Source organism: Aegilops tauschii, chromosome 4 (genome assembly GCF_002575655.3).
Source record: "Aegilops tauschii subsp. strangulata cultivar AL8/78 chromosome 4, Aet v6.0, whole genome shotgun sequence".
NCBI lineage: Eukaryota > Viridiplantae > Streptophyta > Magnoliopsida > Poales > Poaceae > Aegilops > Aegilops tauschii.
The window spans coordinates 508,608,775-508,631,029 of record NC_053038.3 but is presented as its reverse complement, the minus strand read 5'-3'; the positions used below and the strand labels follow the sequence as shown (position 1 = coordinate 508,631,029).

The 22,255-nt window shown below is 49.2% G+C and overlaps 2 protein-coding genes across 3 annotated transcripts; both read right to left on the bottom strand.

Moving 5' to 3' along the window:
• Window positions 1-1,188: 1,188 nt before the first annotated feature.
• Window positions 1,189-8,544, bottom strand: LOC109736589 (uncharacterized). 2 transcript variants are annotated; one of them, XM_020295801.3, is made up of 5 exons: window positions 8,327-8,544; window positions 6,574-6,817; window positions 5,588-5,824; window positions 5,281-5,498; window positions 4,004-4,516 (listed from the first exon to the last, which is right to left on the bottom strand). In XM_020295801.3, the coding sequence occupies exons 1-5, from the start codon at window positions 8,371-8,373 to the stop codon at window positions 4,258-4,260; spliced, it is 1,005 nt and encodes a 334-aa protein (XP_020151390.1). In that variant the 5' UTR covers window positions 8,374-8,544; the 3' UTR covers window positions 4,004-4,257. The 2 variants fall into 2 exon arrangements, with proteins under 2 accessions (XP_073353263.1, XP_020151390.1); XM_073497162.1 differs by lacking the exons at window positions 6,574-6,817; window positions 8,327-8,544 and adding an exon at window positions 4,774-4,884 and having other exon boundaries at window positions 1,189-4,516; window positions 5,588-5,611.
• A 4,093-nt stretch (window positions 8,545-12,637) lies between these two features.
• On the bottom strand, window positions 12,638-16,916 carry LOC109736588 (peroxidase 5). The gene is made up of 4 exons (XM_020295800.4): window positions 16,434-16,916; window positions 15,680-15,868; window positions 13,431-13,596; window positions 12,638-13,352 (listed from the first exon to the last, which is right to left on the bottom strand). The coding sequence occupies exons 1-4, from the start codon at window positions 16,668-16,670 to the stop codon at window positions 12,949-12,951; spliced, it is 996 nt and encodes a 331-aa protein (XP_020151389.1). The 5' UTR covers window positions 16,671-16,916; the 3' UTR covers window positions 12,638-12,948.
• Window positions 16,917-22,255: the final 5,339 nt, after the last annotated feature.

The following is a 22,255-nucleotide window of genomic DNA, read 5'->3' as shown; positions in this document are numbered from 1 at the left end:
TCTCCTTATCCTCATGCTTCGTAACCCAACCAGCCCCGTTGCTCAACTTGTGTATGAAATTCTTGCGCCTTCTCCCATTAATCTTCAAGTGAAAAAATTTGGTGTTGGCGTCCCCCTCCTTCAAGTTACGGATGTGGGCACACTGCCTTTTCCTAGCCCTCTCAAGAACCGCCAAACTGATGACGCGCCTCTTAAGCCGCTTACGAAGGTCAAACTCCTCCGGCGAGAGGGAGCGCGACTCCTGAGCGATGTCCAATCTGAGAATAATTTGAAGTGCCATGTGAAGGTGCAGCCTTGCATTTGAGGAGAAGGATTGACTCCATTTTCTCAACCGGACAGCGATTGTCCGAAGCTTATGGAAGAGGATTTGACAAGGCTCGTAGTGGGGGGTCGAAGCAGCCCAAGCATCAGAGACAGTCTCTTGAAAACCCGGCATCTTGATCCAAAAGTTCTCGAACTTGAAGCTTCTAGGCTTTTTGGGGCCAATTATAGGTGCCAACAGCATGGGGCAATGGTCAGACAGGGACGAAGATAAGGCATGCAAGATGTGATTTTGGAATTCAATGTCCCATTCGGCGTTGCAAAACACACTGTCAAGTTTGCTCATGGTGGGATTTTGCCGCTCATTACTCCAAGTGAAACGACGATTTTGAAGGTGAATCTCGCGTAGATCACAACCATGAAGCGTGGCGCGGAACCGGTTGATACGATTGCGGTTGACGTTCCTCTTGTTCTTGTCTCTTGCACGGTAAATTTGATTGAAATCCCCATTTACAAGCCACTTTCCTCCATGCCCCGGCTTGTGAGCCACAAGCTCCTCGAAAAAAAATCTCTTTTTGATTGCTCTCAGTTGGGCCATACACGGAGGTGAGGCGAAAGGAGCTCTCCTCCCGGACAGTGGTAACTGTAAGAGAGAGGCAGTAGATGCCCATGATGATGTCCGAGATGCGGAAGAGATCGTCATTCCAAAGAATTGCAATTCCTCCTCTAGTGCCGGTTGCCGGCCTCTGTGCAAATCCTCTCATCCTAAAACCGCCGAGATAAGCTGATGTTGCCGCGTCCAAGTCCTGCAATTTTGTCTCCTGAAGACAAGCAATGTTGCAAGCCGATGCGACAATGGACTCATGCACTGCAGTCCGCCTGGCCGGACAGTTTAGGCCTCTGACGTTCCAGTTGACAATAGAAAGATCGTCGTCATTTATTGGGAAACTTGGTGGTGTACCAACAGGCCAACAACAAGGAGAACAAAGTAACACGGGCAATCTTGCTTTGGGCGAAACAGATCAGGAGACATAATACATCCATACACGGCCCAAAGCACAAAAGCATCAATCCAGCAGACTTGGGCGTGCTCACTAGCACATACATAGTATGTTGTACTAACATTTGAAACTTGGACGACCCCAAACAACAGCATAGCTGCACACATTAGCTCACTGGATCATCTCCATGTACCTCCTGGTCCAGGGCGTCCTGCCCACCCCGGCGCATCAGGGCTTCCTCCATGGCCCCGGCTTGCTCACAATCCAGGCGAAAAAGGGCACGCAGGGCTGCCACAGCTGTAGAGGGGAGCTTCTGCTTGAACATACAGACGAACTCGTCAATGGCATGCTCGGTGACCTGCTCCGCACCATCCACTATGCCAAGACGACGACACAAATTTCGCTCGGCCATCTTCGCTATGGGCATGCCCCGGCGGCTACTCTTGATCCTGATACTGCTCCGTCGCACCGTGTATCCAACAGCAAATGTCTTCCTCCTGTTTCTGTTCGCAGGTGGAGGCGTCGGCGCCGTGCTGATAAGAGGTGATTGTGCAGGTACAAACAAGGCATCGTCAGCCAACACCCTTTCTGAAGAAACCGGGGACAACGACCCGGACAACACTCTGCCGTCACCACGACGAGGTGGCAAGGGAGTACGTGCCGGCGAGCCATCCGCGAAGAGCGGCGTTAAGGTCTCCGGCCAGTCTTTCGACACCTCAAAGTCGCGTGCAAGCGGCGACGTTGCCGGCGTATAATAGGAATCGAGACCTGGAGGTAGCTCACGGTCTTCGCCCGCGTCCGCACACGATGAAGACAGCAGAGGACCGGCGAGGCGTGACGGCGTTCGGATCTTCAGAGCTGCCAGTGTAGGTACCGGTGGAATGACTGTGATGTTGGGCGCACTGTGAACATCACTCAACGGAGTTGGGGCCGTCACAGCAGCAGGCGTGGCGTCAGAGGAGGCTTCGAAGCCAGGTGGGCGCTCCGGGGTAAGGCCGCAGGAACTGCTGGCCCTGACCGGACTTGCAATGCGCGACGACGCCTTTGGGCTATCACGATGGAGCAGCAGCATCAGCCCGGAGCCGTCCTTTGGGGATGTTGCCTGTGAGGGCAGCACAGAGGTTGGGGAGGATGGCGAGCGTCTCTGATGACACTGGTTGCGGCTGCACTCCGCAATGTCGACGACGCCGGACTGCTGCACCGGCTTGCACACGACCTTGACGTCCGCGGCCCGTGCGCCAATCACAGAAGCGAGAGCTTCAGCAGCGGCCTGACATGAGACACTGGATTGTGCTCCAGCGAGCCAAACGACCGCCGCACATGTGGAACCGAGAGCAGCCTCCATCTGCAATTCTGGAGCAGCTGGAATCACCCCGATCCCAGAGGTGACACCAGGCTGAGGTACTGCAGGCGCCGGCAAGTGACACACTTGAGCTTGAGGAGCTTGAGGAGTAGGCCATCCACGAGCAGGGACCTGGGGAGCGGCGGCCCCGTGAGCGTGAGGCCTGGGAGGAGCAGCAACCGGACGCCGCTGCGGCGACAGGGAGCTGAGTGGGCGCCAAGCGTTCTTGCATCCCCGCGCACGATGACCGGGCCGGAGGTAGTGGGAGCATCTGAAGGGATCCCTACAAAGAGCAGCGCGATGACCCGGGGCGAGGCATCGGCAGCACCTCCCAGCCATCCAGGCGGGGAGAGGACGCCGAGCGGGTGCTGGAGCAGGAGGCAGACCGCGCGGACCTCGTCGAGATGACACCAGCTGCAATCCGTCGCTGGCCAAATCCGACTCGCGCCCGGCGCCTCCCACAGCAGTCGGCGAGGAAGATACGGGTCCGGCGTTGGAGAAGCACGCGAGCCATCCACCCATGCCGTGAGCGATGCTGGCGGCAGGAGCAGGCGTGAGCACTGATGAGGGCGGAGATCCAGCCGGTGGAGGTGCTGTGCAGCAGACCGGGGCTGTCTGGCGCGCGCGCCCGTCGATCTGCAGCTCACCCGAACGAAGGAACACAGGAGGGGGACCTGGGACGACCTCAGCAGAGAGGCCGAGCGTCGGAGCAGCGGCCAGATCCAGAACAGGTCGGCCGGCCGGGGAAAGGTTGGAGAAGACCTGCGGCTGGAACCTGCGGGCACGACAGACGGGGGCGGCGGCAGGGGCGTCCGAGGCAGGACTGGAGGTGTGCGGCGGCGCCGGAGTGTCCGCCGCCGAAGGAGCTTGGTCGCTGGGTTGGGAGCTCATCTCGTTCTCACATCAGTTCGTGCTGCTATTTTATTGTGAGACAGATTGCTGGTCTCACTCCTGGTTTTGTCCCCTGATGCTTCTCTTTTATTAGTTGGATGTTTCTGGTGATGTAATAGGGCGTAGTTTTTACTCTGAACTTTTGATGCTGCCAGGTTTTCGCCCCATAATGCTCGTTTCGATATCGAAAGTGGGTTTCCTGGTAATTGCTTTGAACTCACTCACTCGTCACTCCCTTCCCCTTCTCCTGCTTATCTGTAAGACTCTCCGTGGCTCCGACGGCAGCCTCCGCGGTCGGTGTCCAGGGTGCGCCGAAGGACCAGCAACAGGCGTCCACCTGGCGATGGTAAGGCTCTTAGCTTGAAAAAAAAATCTGCCCTGGTTCGTTTTCGGAGGGATTCTGACCTCCTGAATCTTGATAGTAGTCTGAAACAGTGCTGTGGCAAAACTGGATGCACTGCCATGCGAAACATCTGAGCAAATATATGCACCTCGAGAGAAGGCCAAATTTCCAGTCAATCAACAGCCAGAACAAATCTCCCGCCAACAACAAGCAAAGCCGGTCACATGTTCTGGTGATTATAACTACATGAAACTAATAAAGTACTAGTAGTATAACCATATTAGCTGGGCATGTATCTAGTTAGACAGGTGCATCCACCTGCTGTCAGAGCCTACCTCGCCTCCTCTGACGGAGAAAACGATGATCAACTAACACCACCTCACTTCACCCTAATCCGTTCCCGATGAATACACACATCATCACACGACATCTAAAGCTACATGATGTGCACGGGAACACTCCTGGTGGCCATTCTTGAGTGCAGTCACCCCAGGCTGGTCCTCTGCGCAGATATCATCTGAGCTTTTTATGTGGCTTAGCGCCCTTTTGGCGTAAACTGTAAAGGCGATAGTGAGGACAACGGCAACGACGAACGAGATTATGTTGTATGTTAGCTCCACCGGCGTCATCTTATACTTGCCATACTTCACATCGGCCAACGTGCGTATTAGCCGTCCGCTGCATAAGCATTAGCAAGATTAGTAACTCATCAATACTTCTGGAAACCAGACGTAACTGCTCTGCACTCAGCAACTCCTACAAAGACAAGCTCCTCTTTGCATCTGGATACTGAACTTGAGTAATATATTCAGGTAGGGCTAGCTCAAATCCAAAATGCATGATACCTATAAAGTGTGCAATCAAACTTCTCTATCTTAAACAGCTAACTGATAAGAAAAAACTAGTATTTGGGACTTGTTTGGTAGAAACTGTACCATCAGATTTGGCATAGAGAACAATTTCTTCACAGTTATTTTTTTTTTTACTTGCATATACGCATACAGATTAATGGTACTTCTGGAAATCAGATTGGTGCACTCACAACCCTGAAAAGACAAATATGTATGAGCGCTTGCGTCTATACTGTGTCCAAAAAAAAAACCTGAAAAGACAAGCTTCTCTCTGTTTGGGTTGGTTACAATTCACCATCCTTATCAATATTGCTAGTCTAGAAGAAAAAAAAATAGCTTTTTCCAACTTATCAAGAGCACAAATGTATAGATTATTAGATTATGACGCTTGTCTACCAAATAATGCTCCATTGTTGAACTCCATTGGAAAATAATCAGTCGCCAATCCATGTACTATTTGTTAAGGGCATTAATCAGATGACAGATGAACATTAGGGGGGCATATATAAACCTAGATGGCCTCAATAGTCTATGACAAAATGATACTCAATTGACCAAATCACTATTTGTAATGTGAATATCTGTGTATACCTATAGATATAGATGAATGCCTCAGGTACCATTCCGGCAATTGAACCACATAGGTAAGGATTGAACTTGATTTCTGTCACGGTTACGGCATAGTTAAAAATTGTATATGGAAATGGTGAGATTCTGAATAGTGCAACAACTCGAAACTGCTGGAACCAGTTCCCTTCGCCAGCAAGCTGTATTAGAGCTATCTGCTGAGGCCATCTCTTTAACCATGCCTGCATTAGAAAAAGGAACAAACCAGATAAGAAGAAGAACAGTAAGGCATAGCTCCTTAGTGAAAAGATGCAAGTCTGAGAAATTTTACATGTAGACGTTTGCGGAACAATGAGCCGATCCAATATGATGCAACCATGCCAAGAGTAGTCCCAACCATAATAATCAAGAAACCCCAGCCATAACCGAAGATCATTCCTGCTAACCACATAGAAGGTCCAGAAGGGACTAAGATGAGTGGGAGGAGAGCCAAAGATGCGACAAGGACAAGAGCCAATACAGGACGGCCAAAGGCGCTTGCTTCCCATTGCATGATTGGCAACAGAACCTGCAACAAACAGAAGAATATACATGAATATTGCCGTAGATGTTCTGTTTCAACAACTCAACTCAAAATGTCTCGTAAAAAAAGAGAATAAGATCAAAAGAGTATACATGCACAACATAGCTCAAAAACATGATACAATTGATATTTTCATAATACAAATAAAATATCCCTCAAAGTTCAGTATGCCACATATGCACTCACTAAGCAAATAGCATTCTAGTTATATGACCCAACCAGAATATTCATGTCAATGTACTAGTCTAACAGTAATTCCTAACCATTACAAGCTGAACCCTGAGCATATGCTTGAGACCTAAGCATATGTGACAAAAGGAAACATATAACAGACATGTTCAACAAAGACCAAAAGTATTAAGTTGAATGCATCACTGGTGCTGGTTCAAGTATAGTAAAGGACAACCAAAGAAATTTAATGAGCAGTGTGATAATGGCATCAAGCTTTCTGATTGTCCCATGGAAATTATATATGCATGCCACCTTAAAGTTCCTGATTATAGTAAGAAAATAAAATGGACCACGACTGACTGATCAAAAGATCACAGCCCAAAATGGCAATTACTACTGAAGAGCCAACCAACAAGCCAACATCAGTTGGTTTTGAAAGGCATTTTGTGAAATTCAGTGAAAGGTAACTAGAAGAATGAAAGTCTACTGACATCCCAGTGGCATATGCCAAAAATTACCCTCCCAAGAGATTTCCTTTTGCACAGAAAGTATGAGCGCCTCACCTTCTGAAAGGCAAAGGGGACTCCAAATTTCACGAAGATATAAGATGCTAATATAAGAAGGAAGCAGCCAAGCAGAACTTTCATCCACCAAATGAAGTGTCTTGACTTTGGTTGCTCAGGAATTTCTGTGTTGTTGTCAGCTGTTGCATGTTGAGCTGGTGTCACCAGCCTCGCATATTCGTCGTCCTTCATGTTTGATGCCACAGCTGAAGAGCTTGGCATGCTTGCGACCGTCTCACCAGCTCTGTGTACAAGCCAAGAAATATTAGGAAATAAAGGTACTGATACAGCACACGAACAAATCTTATTAATTTGTGCCATAGTTGTAGGGTTAAGGTTGACATGTGACGATCCTTATCTAAATTAGAGTTGCACAGGCCCAACTCCTTGTTATTTCCTTAAAACAGTAATCCGTGAGAGCTTATTTACACACATAACTGAACTCACACTCAAATGCACTGGTTTAGCTGGCATGGCGTAGTGTAGCAAACGGTCGCTCAATCATGATATTCAAAGTAGCATTGGATGTAACATGCTAATGTAAGTAAGATTCCCAAACTGGATACATCATTAGATCCTTCTCAAAGCAAAACTTAAGAGTAATGTGACTCATATCCTAGTCCAAGTAGGAATGGAGATCTGTGCTACAAGGATTCCTAAATGAATCCTGGGCTCATGAGACACCTGTTATCTTCAAAACCATGGTACCCGGGCACAGGGAACCCAACCAACAACCGAAAGGAAAATAAGATCATATAATCTGAAGCCAATATCAGAATGTAACATGCTCATAAGTTGCCTGAATTATGCTAGAACCTCAGTCACCTTTTTAAGCCCTTGGACCAAGATCCGACCATTTTCATCCAAAATCCCAACCTCACCCCACATATCAAACTAAGAACTGCAGATACATGTTTGCTGAAATTGCAAACTTACAATGTCTATGAGATGTGCAATTTTTAAGGAAACCAAGATTTACGGAAACTTTGGACAACCGAGGATGAGGAAAAAGATGACATAAACCAAGCGTAAGATCGTTAGGTACTAAGAATCTGAAAAGGATCGCTCCTCTTTGCTGTCATTCCTCCTAAGTTCCGAATGCATGGGTCATATTGAAACATAGCTGGTGCACGGGATTAGGCTGGTAGTAACAGGTAGCAATCCCATGCCCCACAGCTCTAATCAATGGTGGGTGGGCGGCAGCGTGAAATGATCCCCATCCCGGAGCCACCGCCCAGACAGACAGCGGTGGATGGCCAGCTGCAGGAGCAGAGTGAGCAGCAGCAGGTGGGGTGGGGTGGGGGGCCAGTATGCCAGACGAGAACCACACAAAAATCTTAGTACTAGTAGTACTTCGTTTATTTAATCACTACTTTATCATTTTTGTTCCAACAAACTAGTAACAAAGGTGGATGGGAATAATAACCAAAGAATAATAGCAAAGCAAGATGACCCCGTTTCCGCTCGCTTGGAAGGCGGCCTCGAGATGGGTAGTAGCTACAGCGAAAGTAAGCCACGATTTGGCGTACCTAAACCTATGTTTGGGGCAGTAACAAGGGAATAACAGATTGATAAACCTCCGAACGGGAATCTGGCCGCGACCTAACTGCTTACCACCCAAGCCCTGACGCCTAGAGGAGACGAGCCTCTCGCCGGAATCGCTCGCCCAAAAATGAAAATCCGAGCAGGAAAAAATCAATAAAAGCAGCCGAGACCGCGGCGGCTGGAGAGAGGAGAGGTGCGCGCTCGCTACCTGGGTGCCTCCCCGGGCTCAATGTCAAGAGGGAGCACGCGCGCCATGCCGAGGGCGGAGATCGATCCAGAGCTTTGCTTCTTCCTCCTCCCCTTCTCCGTCGCTTCTGGAAGCTCGCGGCGGAGGGGAACAATGAAAGCGGCAAAGGGAGGGGGGAGAGGGGAAAAGAGAGAGCGCGTACTGCGAATGCGAAACAAAAAGCAAAAGGCAAAAATGCTGGGCGGGGCCGGGGAAAGTACCTGAATGCCCCGCACTATTGGGGGTTGGACCGGTTGGTTAGCCCACGTGGACGGCGGGACGAAACTGCCCCTGCCCTCGGGGAAGCGGAATATTCGCCGGGGTGCGACTCGTGTCTCTGGCGCGGCGGGTCCACCCAGGGAGCCGAGCTGCGGAGGTCCTCGTGCCGACTGCCGTGCCGCTCGCTCGTGAAATTCGAGTTTCCCACCACGTGACACGTATCACGCCGTGAGTCGTAACACGCCGATGAATGAATCTGTTTTGACCAGTAGCTGGGACTTTTCTTTTGCCTCTAGAAATTCTTTTCTTTTTACTACTCCTTCTGTAAACTAATAATATAAGAGCGTTTAGATCACTGCTCCTTCTGTAAACTAATATAAGAGTATTTGTTTAGATCATTAATGTAGTGGTCTAAACGCTTTTATATTAGTGTACGGAGGAATTTACCATTTTCAGTGCTGCTTACGGTATCTGGTTCCTGGTACGTTTGTCGCACCTTGGCTGCGGACTTTGAAGACGAACGATATATGCGAGAATAATACGGTCGAGAGTTGACAACTGCAACTCGCTTCCTTGTGTTCAAAGGCACTACTAGTATATCTCATGCCTTGGATAACATGCTTTATAATCTTCTGGTTTGATCGGTCAATAGTTTGCATTTTGCAGCAACGCGGTAGATTATTTTATTATTTTCTTCAATTGCTAAAGGCCAGTGCTATGCGCCAGTCAGCCAGCCCAATTTTCGATCGGTCGCTCCCAGCTCGTTGGATGCCCTCTCCTGTAGCCGTAGCCGTCAGATCAAAGCGACACACCCCCTTTTGTTGGTTTCTTCCAACCCACGCTCATCCCCTGCACGCCGCGGGTACCTAAACTCTCGCAAAAATTAGCCGCGCCCCTAAGTTGGCTGTCCACCATAGCAGCCTCCAGCGTCGTGATTGTAAGCATTCCCTGTGGCTGCCCACCGTGCCGCCGTCTTGAACGCCTTCGCGGCACGTCGACGGTTGCCGCAGCTGTAACGTCGTGGGTTGCCAGCACTCATCTCTGCTGGTCCCAGCATTTAGTGGGCGTGGATGCAGCATCCGGTGGCCACGGGTCCAGCGCGTGGTGGTCATTGATGCAGCATCCGAGAGTCGTCATGGATGCAGCATCCGAGAGTCGTCATGGTAGCATCCGGGGATTACGGTTCCAGCAATCCGCCTACCAGTTCCATCACCTCTCGTGGCGCCGTCCCCGCGCGGGTAAGAGCATCACGGTGGAGGGTTGTAGCATTTGTCGTCGCCGGTTGCAGCCGTCGACATCGAACGACAATGGTCGTCGTTGCCGCACACTGGTCGTAGCAACATGACGTGTCGATCCTAGCACTGTTGTGTGCAAGTTGAAGCACGGACGCACGTCGATTGTAGTAGCACCTCGTCGTGTTGGTTCCAAGTCCACATAGCGTGGTAGCAGCAACATCGACGCCAGCTAGCAGCAGTCACTGCGTGCAGGCAGTCCCTCGTTGGCTACTGCTCGCGAAGCACCGGTCAGTGCCCATGACGACTCCAATAGCCCTTGCAACAAAAGAATGATGGAGGAGGTCGCAATGTAGTGGTTGGAGTGCGTTGGGAGCTCGCCGAAGGAGCGGCGGGGAGCATAACCGTTGTGTGCAAGTTGCAGCATGTGGGCCATTGTCAAATGTCAATCCAGCCGTCCACATCTTGATGCATTTATTCTTACTTACCGATCATTAAGATGATAGAAGAATACCTCTCCTAAAGGAAAACATACATCCAATTGAAACTGAAGAATACACTCGAACTAATATAGTGGTGCATACCCTATGCTTATTTAATGATGACATATAGGGGTACTCCCGAAGGTGCTCCTTTGCATTTCCGGATGAACGCTTCTGTAAGTATAGTATGGGTCGTCAGTCGCCGACCCAACTACCGTTGTATACTCGGCGATGAAGGCAGTATAGCAAGGCTAATCCTATTTGATGCACGGCTGCCGAGCACGCATGGCGTGAGTAAATGGGCCAATCCCATTAGGTACCAATCCTTCCTTTTTGATATTTTTCATGTCGGTTTAGGCTATATTTTTATTTGTCTTTTCAATGTTAGTATCATTCTTTTTATTTTTGGTTGTGTTTTTGGTTTTATTTTATTTTCTTCCTTTTCCAACTTTCTCAAGATATTTTTGCTGGTTTATTTTCTTTTATCTTTTTTTGTTCCCATTGGTTTCTTCTGGTATTTAATTTTTTGTTTACTGTATTCATAAATGTTTTTAAAAAGCATGATATTTGTTAGATTTATGAAAAATATAATCCAAGAACCTTTTGTATTTTACTGAACATTTTTTCTTAAATTTACTTTCGAATATATTATCTTTTTTAGAAAATTTACAAAGTTTTCTTAAAATATGCAAACATTTCACACATGGACATTTCAAAAATGTGAACATACTTAAAAATGTGAAAAACTTTTAAAAAATCAAGAAAAATAAATAAATTTGATGAAATTGTTAGCGAGAAGCAAACTTTTTTGATAAAGTTTCTAAAAATTGCACAAACATTTTTTTAATATGCACAAATACTTTTTAAAATTTCACACAGATTATTGAAAATTCATGAAGTTGGTATATTGAAAGAATATTTTTTCACATTCAAGAACATTTTTTCATAAATTATACTGCTTTTTAGAACTGCAATAACAATTTGAATTATAGATGAATATGTTTTCACATTCATAACATATTCGTTTGAAATTAAAATAGTGGGCATGAACAGATCAAAGCCTCTCCCTGTAGAAAAAACACTTCCACATTTGTGTATAACGTGGTGGACGCGGACGAGAAGCACACAGTGACGCACCCCCTGAAATTAAAGCCACTTGCGGTCTGTTTGGCGATAAGTGCGTATTTCATTTAATTGGCAGCGAGATCGCAATACAACGTGCTTGCATATATGCCAGGAGTAAAGAGTTGTACGTTCTCATTTAATTCGAGGTAGTATGTCTGACAAACATAGCAAAGATTTAACGGGAGCATTGGATGGCAAACATTTCGGGGTACATGCTGATTTAATAAAAACGATCAATATGAAGCACTGTAAACTGTAAAGATAGAAATTATCTCCTTCACTGGTGGCCTGTAGCAACTTCGTTTGTGTTTATGTCACAAGATACATTCATTTTGATTGTGACGGTTATGTACCTTTCTCATAATTTCTTTTTAAATTCTTAGTTTTCTTAGAAGAGAATAATTCCTGCTATTTTCAGAAAAGAAAAATACTATGATTCACGGTGTTCGTAGTTTTTCACTTGAGATAAAAAAAAATGAAATGTGTTGAAAAATCTCTTTATTTTATTTACACAAACTTCTAGGATTTTGCATTGAAAGAAATTTCCTAGGAACTTGGTACAAACTAAATATTAGAGGTATTATATGATCCAAAACGGGCCAGGCCCATTAGGCACCAATCCTTCCTTTCGATATTTTACATGTCGGTTTAGGCTTTATTTTTATTTGCCTTTTAACTGCTAGTATCATTCTTCTTCTATTTTCGGTTTTGTTTTTGGTTTTATTTTATTTTCTCATTTTCAGTTTTTTCCCAACACATTTTCGCTGGGTTTTTTGTTGTTGTTCCTCTTGCTTCCTTCTGGTAATTAATTTTTTGCTTCTAAATTAATCAACATTTTTTGCAAAATTCATTATATTTTCTAGATTTATGAAATAGATTCCAAGAACGTTTATTACTTTAGTGAACAATTATTTTTGAATTTATGATATTTTTGTATAAAATTTACAAAGTTTTTTTGTATATTGTTTTCTAAATCAAAACGGACTAAACAAAATAAAAATCAGAAGAAAAAAGTTTTTTTGTTTTGAAGAATTCATCCTGTTCCATACAAAGAGACCAGGAAAAAAAATTGGGAGATGTTAAAATTTTTGCTGGACACAGTGGTTGATACTTTAGATTATTTTGAAAAAAATCTGCCCTATGTGCTACCTCGACTATCCGCAAAAGTTTTTAAAAAGAAATCAGAGAGAAGTGGCGCTAGTAGCAACACATTACACATGTCTGTCTGTACTCTGTAGTAGTATAGGTTTTTATTAAGCACTGTATATTGGTACATTGGTACCCAACCCAATCATGCTGTGATCATGTCATTACATACAGTTCCCAGTCCAGTTGCTAGATAGTAATACATACATACAGAGGCTAATCAAGAGAATACAAAAGCAGAGAAAGAAAGTATGCTGCAAGATGAAGAAGAAGAAGAGAGAGGACGGTCGGGCTAAGCTAAGCTAGCTAGCTAGTACAGATCGACCAAACGGATGATCAAACAGCTTCTTACACTCTATACTAGAACCAAATTCAGTTCAGGTTCCTGATGGACGAGCAGCTAGCCGACGACCCTGCAGTTGGTCCTGATGGTGCCTTGGTTGCCGGTGAGCACGCCGATGGCGCCCATGGCCACCATGGCACTGGCGAAGTCGGTCTGGAAGGTGCCGGGGCTGGTGGTGTAGCCGAGGACCTGCGCGGCGGTGCTGTTGTCGGCGAGGAGCGCCTGGTCGGAGGCGAGCAGGCCGCGGTTGGCGGCGACGTTGGCGTAGTAGTTGGTGTCGAAGGTGTTGGGGGTGACGGGGTCCATGGCCACGGGCTGGCTGGCGCCGGACTGCGGGCACTGCGTGCTCAGGGTGGCCAGGTAGGCCGGGTCCATGCTGGGGTCCTTGCCGCCGTTGGTCCCGTACGAGTAGAGCCGGCTGCTGAAGGAGCTGCACTGCGCCATCCCCACCGTGTGCGCCCCTGCAATCCAAATTCAACCAGTCAGCAAATCTCTCGGGCCGTCGGCGCCCGAGGTTGAGGTGGTGACTACGCACGCACCTGAGAGCGCGACCATCTGGGCCTGGGAGAGGCCCTTGGAGCCGAAGATCTGGTTGAGCTGGTTCACGTTGGCGGTCGGCGGCGGCAGGTTCCCGTTGGTCTCCCCCGCCACGGAGACGTTGCCGTCTCGTCGCCCGGCCGGCACCTGGTACGAGCTGCCTCCGACCTGCATACACATTCGCACACATCGTCAGTTAATTGCCATTCTGCCAAAACTGCACGCCATTTTCACGACTCTTAGAAATCATCACCATTTTCAGAGAAGATGCCATTAGAGCAATCAACGTCTGGTACACGGAGAGGATCGAACAGAGACTGTTCGGGGATCGATGGCAACAGCAAGCGTCAGTACACTGACGTGTAGCAGCTTAATCTGTATCCACCATTGTTGCGTGCCAGGATTTGCGAGCACTGGCCGCCAAAAACCACGGGCTAAGGACGGATGGAGACGCGTCACATGGACATGGTTGGTGAGCCGGGGCGGGGGACGACGGCTCGGCATGGAGTACTGGTATTTCTATCCAAGTGGAGGAGAGGGAGACAGAAATCATGGCATGTGCCGGCCACATGGGGCGTGAGACGGATCCACGTAAACTAGTCGGCCCGGCCACCAGCGTACCCTGGCGTGCGCCGCCCGGTGACCAAGATCCCCTAAATAGCACCCCGGATTTGATTATCGCCGCCAGGCGCACGCAATGCTGGCTGATTGACAGGAACGGGGCCGGAGCCCGAACCGCCGGTCGTCACCGGCGCTCCTGTCTGCTGGTACGCGTCTTTTTCGTGTCAAGAAGGTTGTTAGCGTCATGTGCTGTCTCCAGCTCTGAATGTAAGCTTCACTGTCAGTCACACACTGGCAGTGGCAGTGCAGTACTCGATCGTCAAGGAGTTTTAAGCCCACGGAAACATACGAGCTCAGAAACTGCGCTAATAGATAAGATGGGCAAAATTTCTACTCCTACCATGCATGTGGTCAGCACTAATCAACAAGACTCGTTTTGTAGCTCACGGTTCTGTTGTCAGCACGAGTTGAGATTCCACTTGAAACCAGAGCTACAGGCGCCGTTAGTCAAAGAGGCCAATGCTGCAACGGTCTTATGAGTAGCATTCCACACAAATCCGCCCAACAACCCACAGCACATTAACTGCTCCAATCAGCTCAACTTCAACAAATACTCCAACCAGAGCACTGTTCCTACCAGCAGTACTACCAACAGATTGTACCGTTGTCTGCGCGGCGTAACTAACTGAAGAAGTAATTAAAGGCCTGCATCGGGAAAGAGCGGCAGATCGCTTGGGTATTTGAACTTCTCCCCCACCACCCTGCGCCGGGATGCAGCTGGCGATCTTCCTTGCATCGAGACCGGAGCAAAGCTCGGGAATGATCGGCCTCTGGCACTACGCGCACCCATCTTCTACTACTACTACCAGTTAAAATTAAAAAGCCCGACTGGCAACAGGCTCAAAGTAAACTTTCTATGCCACGTACTATTTTTCTTTCTCCTGAAAATGGAACCCCGCACGCATGATGGCCACGAACAGCCTGGTCTGGCCACGTCCGGCAAGAAGCAAGGTCGGGGAAAGCGACCAGGGTTCTCCTCCTTTCCCACTACCGCCACAACGTGGCAGTGAGGCGTGACACGGACATGCGATGCGACCCTTGATCAGTAAGTACACACGGACGGTCACCGTAACGTAACGTACTGCGTGCGCCCGAAGCAACTGAACGGGCCTGCACTTGCAGAGCCTGTACGCACGTGCGGGTGCTTGCGATGCGCCGGAAGCAATGCCAATGCCGGATTCGCCTGACCGGTCGAGCGAGGAACGGCATCCTGTCTTCTGTTCTCGGCATCGTTCGGTGCAGGTTGGCAGGCACGTAGGACTAGTATAGGGCTAGGACTACTGGCGCCAGTGCGGCCTTCGGGTGGAAAGGAAAGGAGATAAACAAAAGGCGGTCGGTTCCTTTCAGGTCCTCGTTGCTTGCTTTTCGAGAAAGATACACAGCAAAGGCGGTACGTATGGTGGCAAAAAGAGAGGCTCGGGGATCGATCGATCGATCGATCGCGGCATCGGTAAAAAGGCTTGATCGGAGATCGGTGGAGGCCCGCGCCACATGCATGCTTCTATATTCCGACACCACATTCCTCCGGCCCCACCGTCGAAGCGACTAACACAGAGAACTCAACTGGAAAATAACTGAATGTAACATGCAGGGGACAATGAAAGAGTGCGTGTGTATGTATGGAAGTTACCAGGGCGAGGGCGTCTCTGGCGGCGAAGGCGAGCACGTCGGCGCAGGAGACGACGCCGTAGCAGGCCTGCTCCAGCCGCGTCTTGGCCGCGTCGATCACCTCGAACCCCCGCAGGCTCGAGTTGGGCGCCGCGTCCTTCTCCGCCTGGTTGCCCGGCGTCGAGTCCAGCAGCACCGACCCGTCGCACCCCTGCACCACGCACCACAAACAAGCATCAATTATCACGATGATCGATCGAGTAGGAGTTGGTGATATCATGCGGCCAGGTCCATGAATGAAAGCAACCAAGCATGCACTGTCAAGCATCGCTCCAACCCAACTCGTCACGCTCGAGCGGTTGGGGGTTAGCGTCGAGGCTCTATCCAATTTTGCCAAGAAAGAAGACAAAAAAACAGAGCAAAGAATGGACTCATATGGCAACGGCCTGTCAGACTGTCACCACTACGGGCCCCCAGCACCCGCATCTACCACCTCCTCGCCGTAAATAAAAGAGGAAGAAACTGCCGGAGCAGAGCACGGCGCGCGGCAAAAGAGGACAATCAGCGGGCTCCTCCACATGCGAGCCAAGCGCGCCGATCCCCACGCTGACATCACGCCGCATTGGATCACTCACCGCGAGCAGCCAGGCATCTCTACTTCTCTAGTAATCTATCTACTCCTACCTCTGACCTCGATCTCACGCCAAGCAAGAACCGAGCTCTTGGCCATGGAAGAGAAGGGAATTGAGTACTGACGGACGGACGGATGGACGTACCCTGACGAAGCAGTCGTGGAAGTGGAGCCGGAGGAGGCCGGCGGCGGTGCCGGGGCTGCCGGAGACGCCCTTGCTGACCTCCTGCTGCACGATGATCTCCGCCGCCGGGCACAGCGTGTCGTAGTACCCGACCTGCAGCTGCGCCCGCGCCGTCGCCGCCGCCATCGCCAGCACCACCACCACCGCCACTACCCGCAGCCGCATTCGCTCTCCTCCTCTGGCCGCCGGCGCCTCCATGTATGTGTATCCCTGGCCTAGCTCCCTGGATGGCCGTCGATCAGGTCTTGCTTCCTTAAGCCGGCGGCAATTAATCCTCGACGCTGGAGCCTGGAGGCCGCAAGAGATACTATATAGCAGCAGCAGCAACTTTGCGGTGGCGCTATCTAATCTGTGGGATGGCGATGCTATCTTCCTGGTTAAGGATGGAGACGAGGAGAAATCGGTGCGAGTCCAGGTGGGAGCGGAGGCCGGTTTTGTAGGCGGGCGGGTGAGGTGAGGTGAGGTGAGGCAGGGTGGCACGAGCCATGTGGTGAGAGCGGCGTACTAGCTTAGTGGAAGAGAGGGACCCGGGCCCAAACTTTTTGGGCTATCATTGAGGCGATAAAATTAACTTTGATCGATGTGATCCAGGACGGAGAGATCCATCCATTCATTCATCAGTGAAATGCCTCTTATCTATTCAGTTCTGATCTGCTGCAGATCGATTGATTTTTACCGGGGATGGATCGACGGAGGGACAATTTGATCGGACAGTGTCAGTGTGATTGCAGGGGTGAGCAGTGTACCGATGTGGCGAGACCGAGCATGTGACACAAGAGGGTACGTTGCGCCAAGCTAGCGCCGCGGATGATTAGTCGATCAGTGGTTTCTTCTTCTTTATGTGGGTTGGAACTTTCCTCCCTGCTCTATCACGCCTGAGAGCCACCCATGCCATACGTGAGTACTGGCCTGGCCCCAGCAGTTTCTGTTCTGCTACATCGGAATCTGATGCCAAAAACGGGATATGGACGGACGGACAGGGTTCACGGAGTCATCTTTGCTTGGAGCATATGCGATTCGTGTGTCCCCCACAACAAACATTCGGTGGTAACTTAATGTGATCCAGTACAGTCTTACGGTTATCTACTGATCTGGTTACACCAGTGTCCTCCGTCCGATGTACTGTGTCCTAGTTAGTTGTAGTTGGGTGTGAAATTAAGTGTGAGTTGGCTTTGCTTCAGTTTGCAGCGCACTCCAGCTCCACCCTGCATCTACTTGAGTTAAGTGGTGATGATGTGCCCTGACCATGATGATCGTCTCTTGATCAGTTGCATCCGGTACGCTGTCAGCGAGCTAACGCGGTATCACCGATCGGGTTTGCCAGCTCGGCGACGCGGGATCCACACGGCCACCCAACATGCACGCACGCTCCATCGTTTAATTGATTGATTATCTGCCTTGATTTGACCCCTGCCTGCTTCTGCTGCTTCACAAAGCCAATCCCATCCTTTTTCTTCTTCTTCTGAACTCGCATGATTAAAGCAGCAGATCTCCGGGAGTATATCTAACTGAATGAGACGACAGGAGAAGAGAGGAGAGCGCAGCGCGTCAGTGCGGTTAGTTCAGGCAAATCGACAACTGGGCCCCGGATTCGACTGCCTTCCTCGTTAAGGAGTGTGCTGCGAAAACTTTACCCAAAGGAATGAAGCATGGAAAAGCAGCAGGGCGGGGCGGCTGGCACGTACCTGCAGTTTCTAGGTAAAGTTACAAATGATTAGTTAAACACCTGGAAGGTAAAAAGGCTGAGGGTAACATGAATCTGTCAGTGCAGCCGTGCAGGAACTACAGTACCTAGGGAAATCGACCGCTGAATGTATGTATGTTCGATGGGTCAAGCCAAGACAGTGTAGGTTCAGTTGAGTGATAACAAATGTGGGTTGGGTTTCAGCCAGAAAACGGGAGAAGCAGAATGCTCATTTCCTAAGAGCATCTCCAGCCATTGGCCCCCCCAGGACGCATAAAAATCGCCCCCTGGGGGCGAGCCGGCGATACAATCGGCGCTGGGGCGGTTTTGCGCCCAGTCGTCGCCCCCAGGCGCCGAAATTGGCCCACTTTTTAGCCCCATTTCGGGCCCATATGGGCGAGAATAGGCCCATATTCGGCATGGTTCGCCGTGTCTCGGCGTTCAATTATCAACACAATTTTTTTCTTATCACATATTTCATCACAGAAAAATCAAATACTTCAACAAAATAGTACAACAACAAATAGTTCAATACAAATTATATAGTTCAACAAATAAAAACTCATATTTCATCACACGTCGCGCCCGGCGTCCCCCTTGAGCCTCCATAGGTGCTCAATCAGATCTTTCTGCAGTTGATGATGCACCTGTGGGTCTCGGATCTCCTGACGCATACTGAGATAGGCAGTCCAGGTTGCCGGTAGCTGGTGATCAACTTCGGCTAGAGGACCCTGCCTGTAGTATGGTTCAGTGTCAAACACTGGGTCTTCTTGCTCGCTCTCGATGATCATGTTGTGCAAGATGACACAGCAAGTCATAATCTCCCACATTTGATCTTTCGACCAGGTCTGAGCGGGGTACCGGACAACAGCAAATCGAGATTGAAGCACACCAAATGCCCGCTCGACATCCTTCCTGCAAGCCTCCTGAATCTTCGCAAACTAGGCGTTCTTGCCTCCTGGCACAGGGTTTGAGACCGTCTTCACAAATGTTGACCATCTCGGATAGATGCCATCAGCTAGATAGTACCCCTTGTTGTAGTGCCGCTCATTGATCTCGAAGTTCACCAGAGGAGAATGACCTTCAACAAGCTTGGCAAAGACAGGAGAGCACTGCAGCACGTTGATGTCATTGTGAGTTCCTGGCATACCAAAGAAGGAGTGCCAAATCCAGAGGTCCTGTGTGGCCACCGCCTCAAGTACCACACTGCAACCGCCTTTGGCGCCTTTGTACATCCCTTGCCAAGCAAATGGGCAATTCTTCCATTTCCAATGCATGCAGTCGATGCTTCCAAGCATCCGAGGAAATCCTCTTGCTGCATTCTGTGCTAGGATCCGAGCAGTGTCTTCCGCATTGGGTGTTCTCAAGTATTGCGGTCCAAACACTGCCACCACTGCCCGACAGAACTTGTAGAAACACTCTATGCTGGTGGACTCGGCCATGAAGGAAATATGCCCTAGAGGCAATAATATAGTTATTATTTATTTCCTTATATCGTGATAAATGTTTATTATTCATGCTAGAATTGTATTAACCGGAAACATGATACATGTGTGAATACATAGACAAACAGAGTGTCACTAGTATGCCTCTACTTGACTAGCTCGTTGATCAAAGATGGTTATGTTTCCTAGCCATGGACAAAGAGTTGTCATTTGATTAACGGGGTCACATCATTAGGAGAATGATGTGATTGACTTGACCCATTCTGTTAGCTTAGCACTTGATCGTTTAGTATGTTGCTATTGCTTTCTTCATGACTTATACATGTTCCTATGACTATGAGATTATGCAACTCCCATTTACCGGAGGAACACTTTGTGTGCTACCAAACGTCACAACGTAACTGGGTGATTATAAAGGTGCTCTGCAGGTGTCTCCAAAGGTACTTGTTGGGTTGGCGTATTTCGAGATTAGGATTTGTCACTCTGGTTGTCGGAGAGGTATCTCTGGGCCCACTCGGTAATGCACATCACTTAAGCCTTGCAAGCATTGCAACTAATGAGTTAGTTGCGGGATGATGTATTACAGAACGAGTAAAGAGACTTGCCGGTAACGAGATTGAGCTAGGTATTGAGATACCGACGATCGAATCTCGGGCAAGTAACATACCGATGACAAAGGGAACAACGTATGTAGTTATGCGGTTTGACCGATAAAGATCTTCGTAGAATATGTGGGAGCCAATATGAGCATCCAGGTTCCGCTATTGGTTATTGACCGGAGATGTGTCTCGGTCATGTCTACATAGTTCTCGAACCCGTAGGGTCCGCACGCTTAAAGTTCGATGACGGTTATATTATGAGTTTATGTGTTTTGATGTACCGAAGGTAGTTCGGAGTCCCGGATGTGATCACGGACATAACAAGGAGTCTCGAAATGGTCGAGACATGAAGATTGATATATTGGACGACTATATTCGGACACCGGAATGGTTCCGGGGGTTATCGGATAAATAGCGGAGTGCCGGGGGGTTACCGGAACCCCCCCGAAGGTTATTGGGCCTCATGGGCCCAAGTGGTGGAAGAGGAGAGGCGGCCAAGGGGCAGCCGCGCGCCCCTCCCCCCCAAGTCCGAATTGGACAAGGAGGGGGGGGGGGCGCCCCCCCTTTCCTTTCCCCCTCTCTCTCCTTCCCTCTCCTCTCCTACTCCAACATGGAAGGGGGGGAGTCCTACTCCCGGTGGGAGTAGGACTCCTCATGGGGCGCGCCAAGGGTGGCTGGCCCCTCCCCCTCCTCCACTCCTTTATATACGGGGAGGGAGGCACCCCCTAGAGACACAACAATTGATCATTGATCTTTTAGCCGTGTGCGGTGCCCCCCTCCACCATAGTCCACCTCGATAATATCGTAGCGGTGCTTAGGCGAAGCCCTGCGTCGGTAGAACATCATCATCGTCACCACGCCGTCGTGCTGACGAAACTCTCCCTCAACACTCGGCTGGATCGGAGTTCGAGGGACGTCATCGGGCTGAACGTGTGCTGAACTCGGAGGTGTCGTGCGTTCGGTACTTGATCGGTCGGATCGTGAAGACGTACGACTACATCAACCGCGTTGTGCTAACGCTTCCGCTTACGGTCTACGAGGGTACGTAGACAACACTCTCCCCTCTTGTTGCTATGCATCACCATGATCTTGCGTGTGCGTAGGAATTTTTTGAAATTACTACGTTCCCCAACAGTGGCATCCGAGCCTGGTTTTATGCGTTGATGTTATATGCACGAGTAGAACACAAGTGAGTTGTGGGCGATACAAGTCATACTGCTTACCAGCATGTCACACTTTGGTTCGGCGGTATTGTTGGATGAAGCGGCCCAGACCAACATTACGCGTACGCTTACGCGAGACCGATTCTACCGACGTGCTTTGCACACAGGTGGCTGGCGGGTGCCAGTTTCTCCAACTTTAGTTGAACCGAGTGTGGCTACGCCCGGTCCTTGAGAAGGTTAAAACAACACTAACTTGACGAACTATCGTTGTGGTTTTGATGCGTAGGTAAGAACGGTTCTTTCTCAGCCCGTAGCAGCCACGTAAAACTTGCAACAACAAAGTAGAGGACGTCTAACTTGTTTTTGCAGGGCATGTTGTGATGTGATATGGTCAAGGCATGATGCTATATTTTATTGTATGAGATGATCATGTTTTGTAACCGAGTTATCGGCAACTGGCAGGAGCCATATGGTTGTCGCTTTATTGTATGCAATGCAAACGCCCTGTAATGCTTTACTTTATCACTAAGCGGTAGCGATAGTCGTAGAAGCATAAGTTGGTGAGACGACAACGATGCTACGATGGAGATCAAGGTGTCGCGCCGGTGACGATGGTGATCATGACGGTGCTTCGAAGATGGAGATCACAAGCACAAGATGATGATGGCCATATCATATCACTTATATTGATTGCATGTGATGTTTATATTTTATGCATCTTATCTTGCTTTGATTGACTATAGCATTATAAGATGATCTCTCACTAAATTTCAAGATAATAGGGTTCTCCCTGAGTATGCACCGTTGCCAAAGTTCGTCGTGCCCAGACACCACGTGATGATCGGGTGTGATAAGCTCTACGTCCATCTACAACGGGTGCAAGCCAGTTTTG

Coding starts and splice junctions, on each gene's coding strand:
- LOC109736589 (XM_073497162.1), bottom strand. CDS start 3,495: ATGAGCTCCCAACCCAGCGACCAAGCTCCTTCGGCGGCGGACACTCCG.
- LOC109736588 (XM_020295800.4), bottom strand. CDS start 16,670: ATGGAGGCGCCGGCGGCCAGAGGAGGAGAGCGAATGCGGCTGCGGGTA. Junction 13,597..15,679: donor CCAGAGACGCCCTCGCCCTG/GTAACTTCCATA, acceptor ATGTGTATGCAG/GTCGGAGGCAGCTCGTACCA. Junction 13,353..13,430: donor CCAGATGGTCGCGCTCTCAG/GTGCGTGCGTAG, acceptor TTTGGATTGCAG/GGGCGCACACGGTGGGGATG.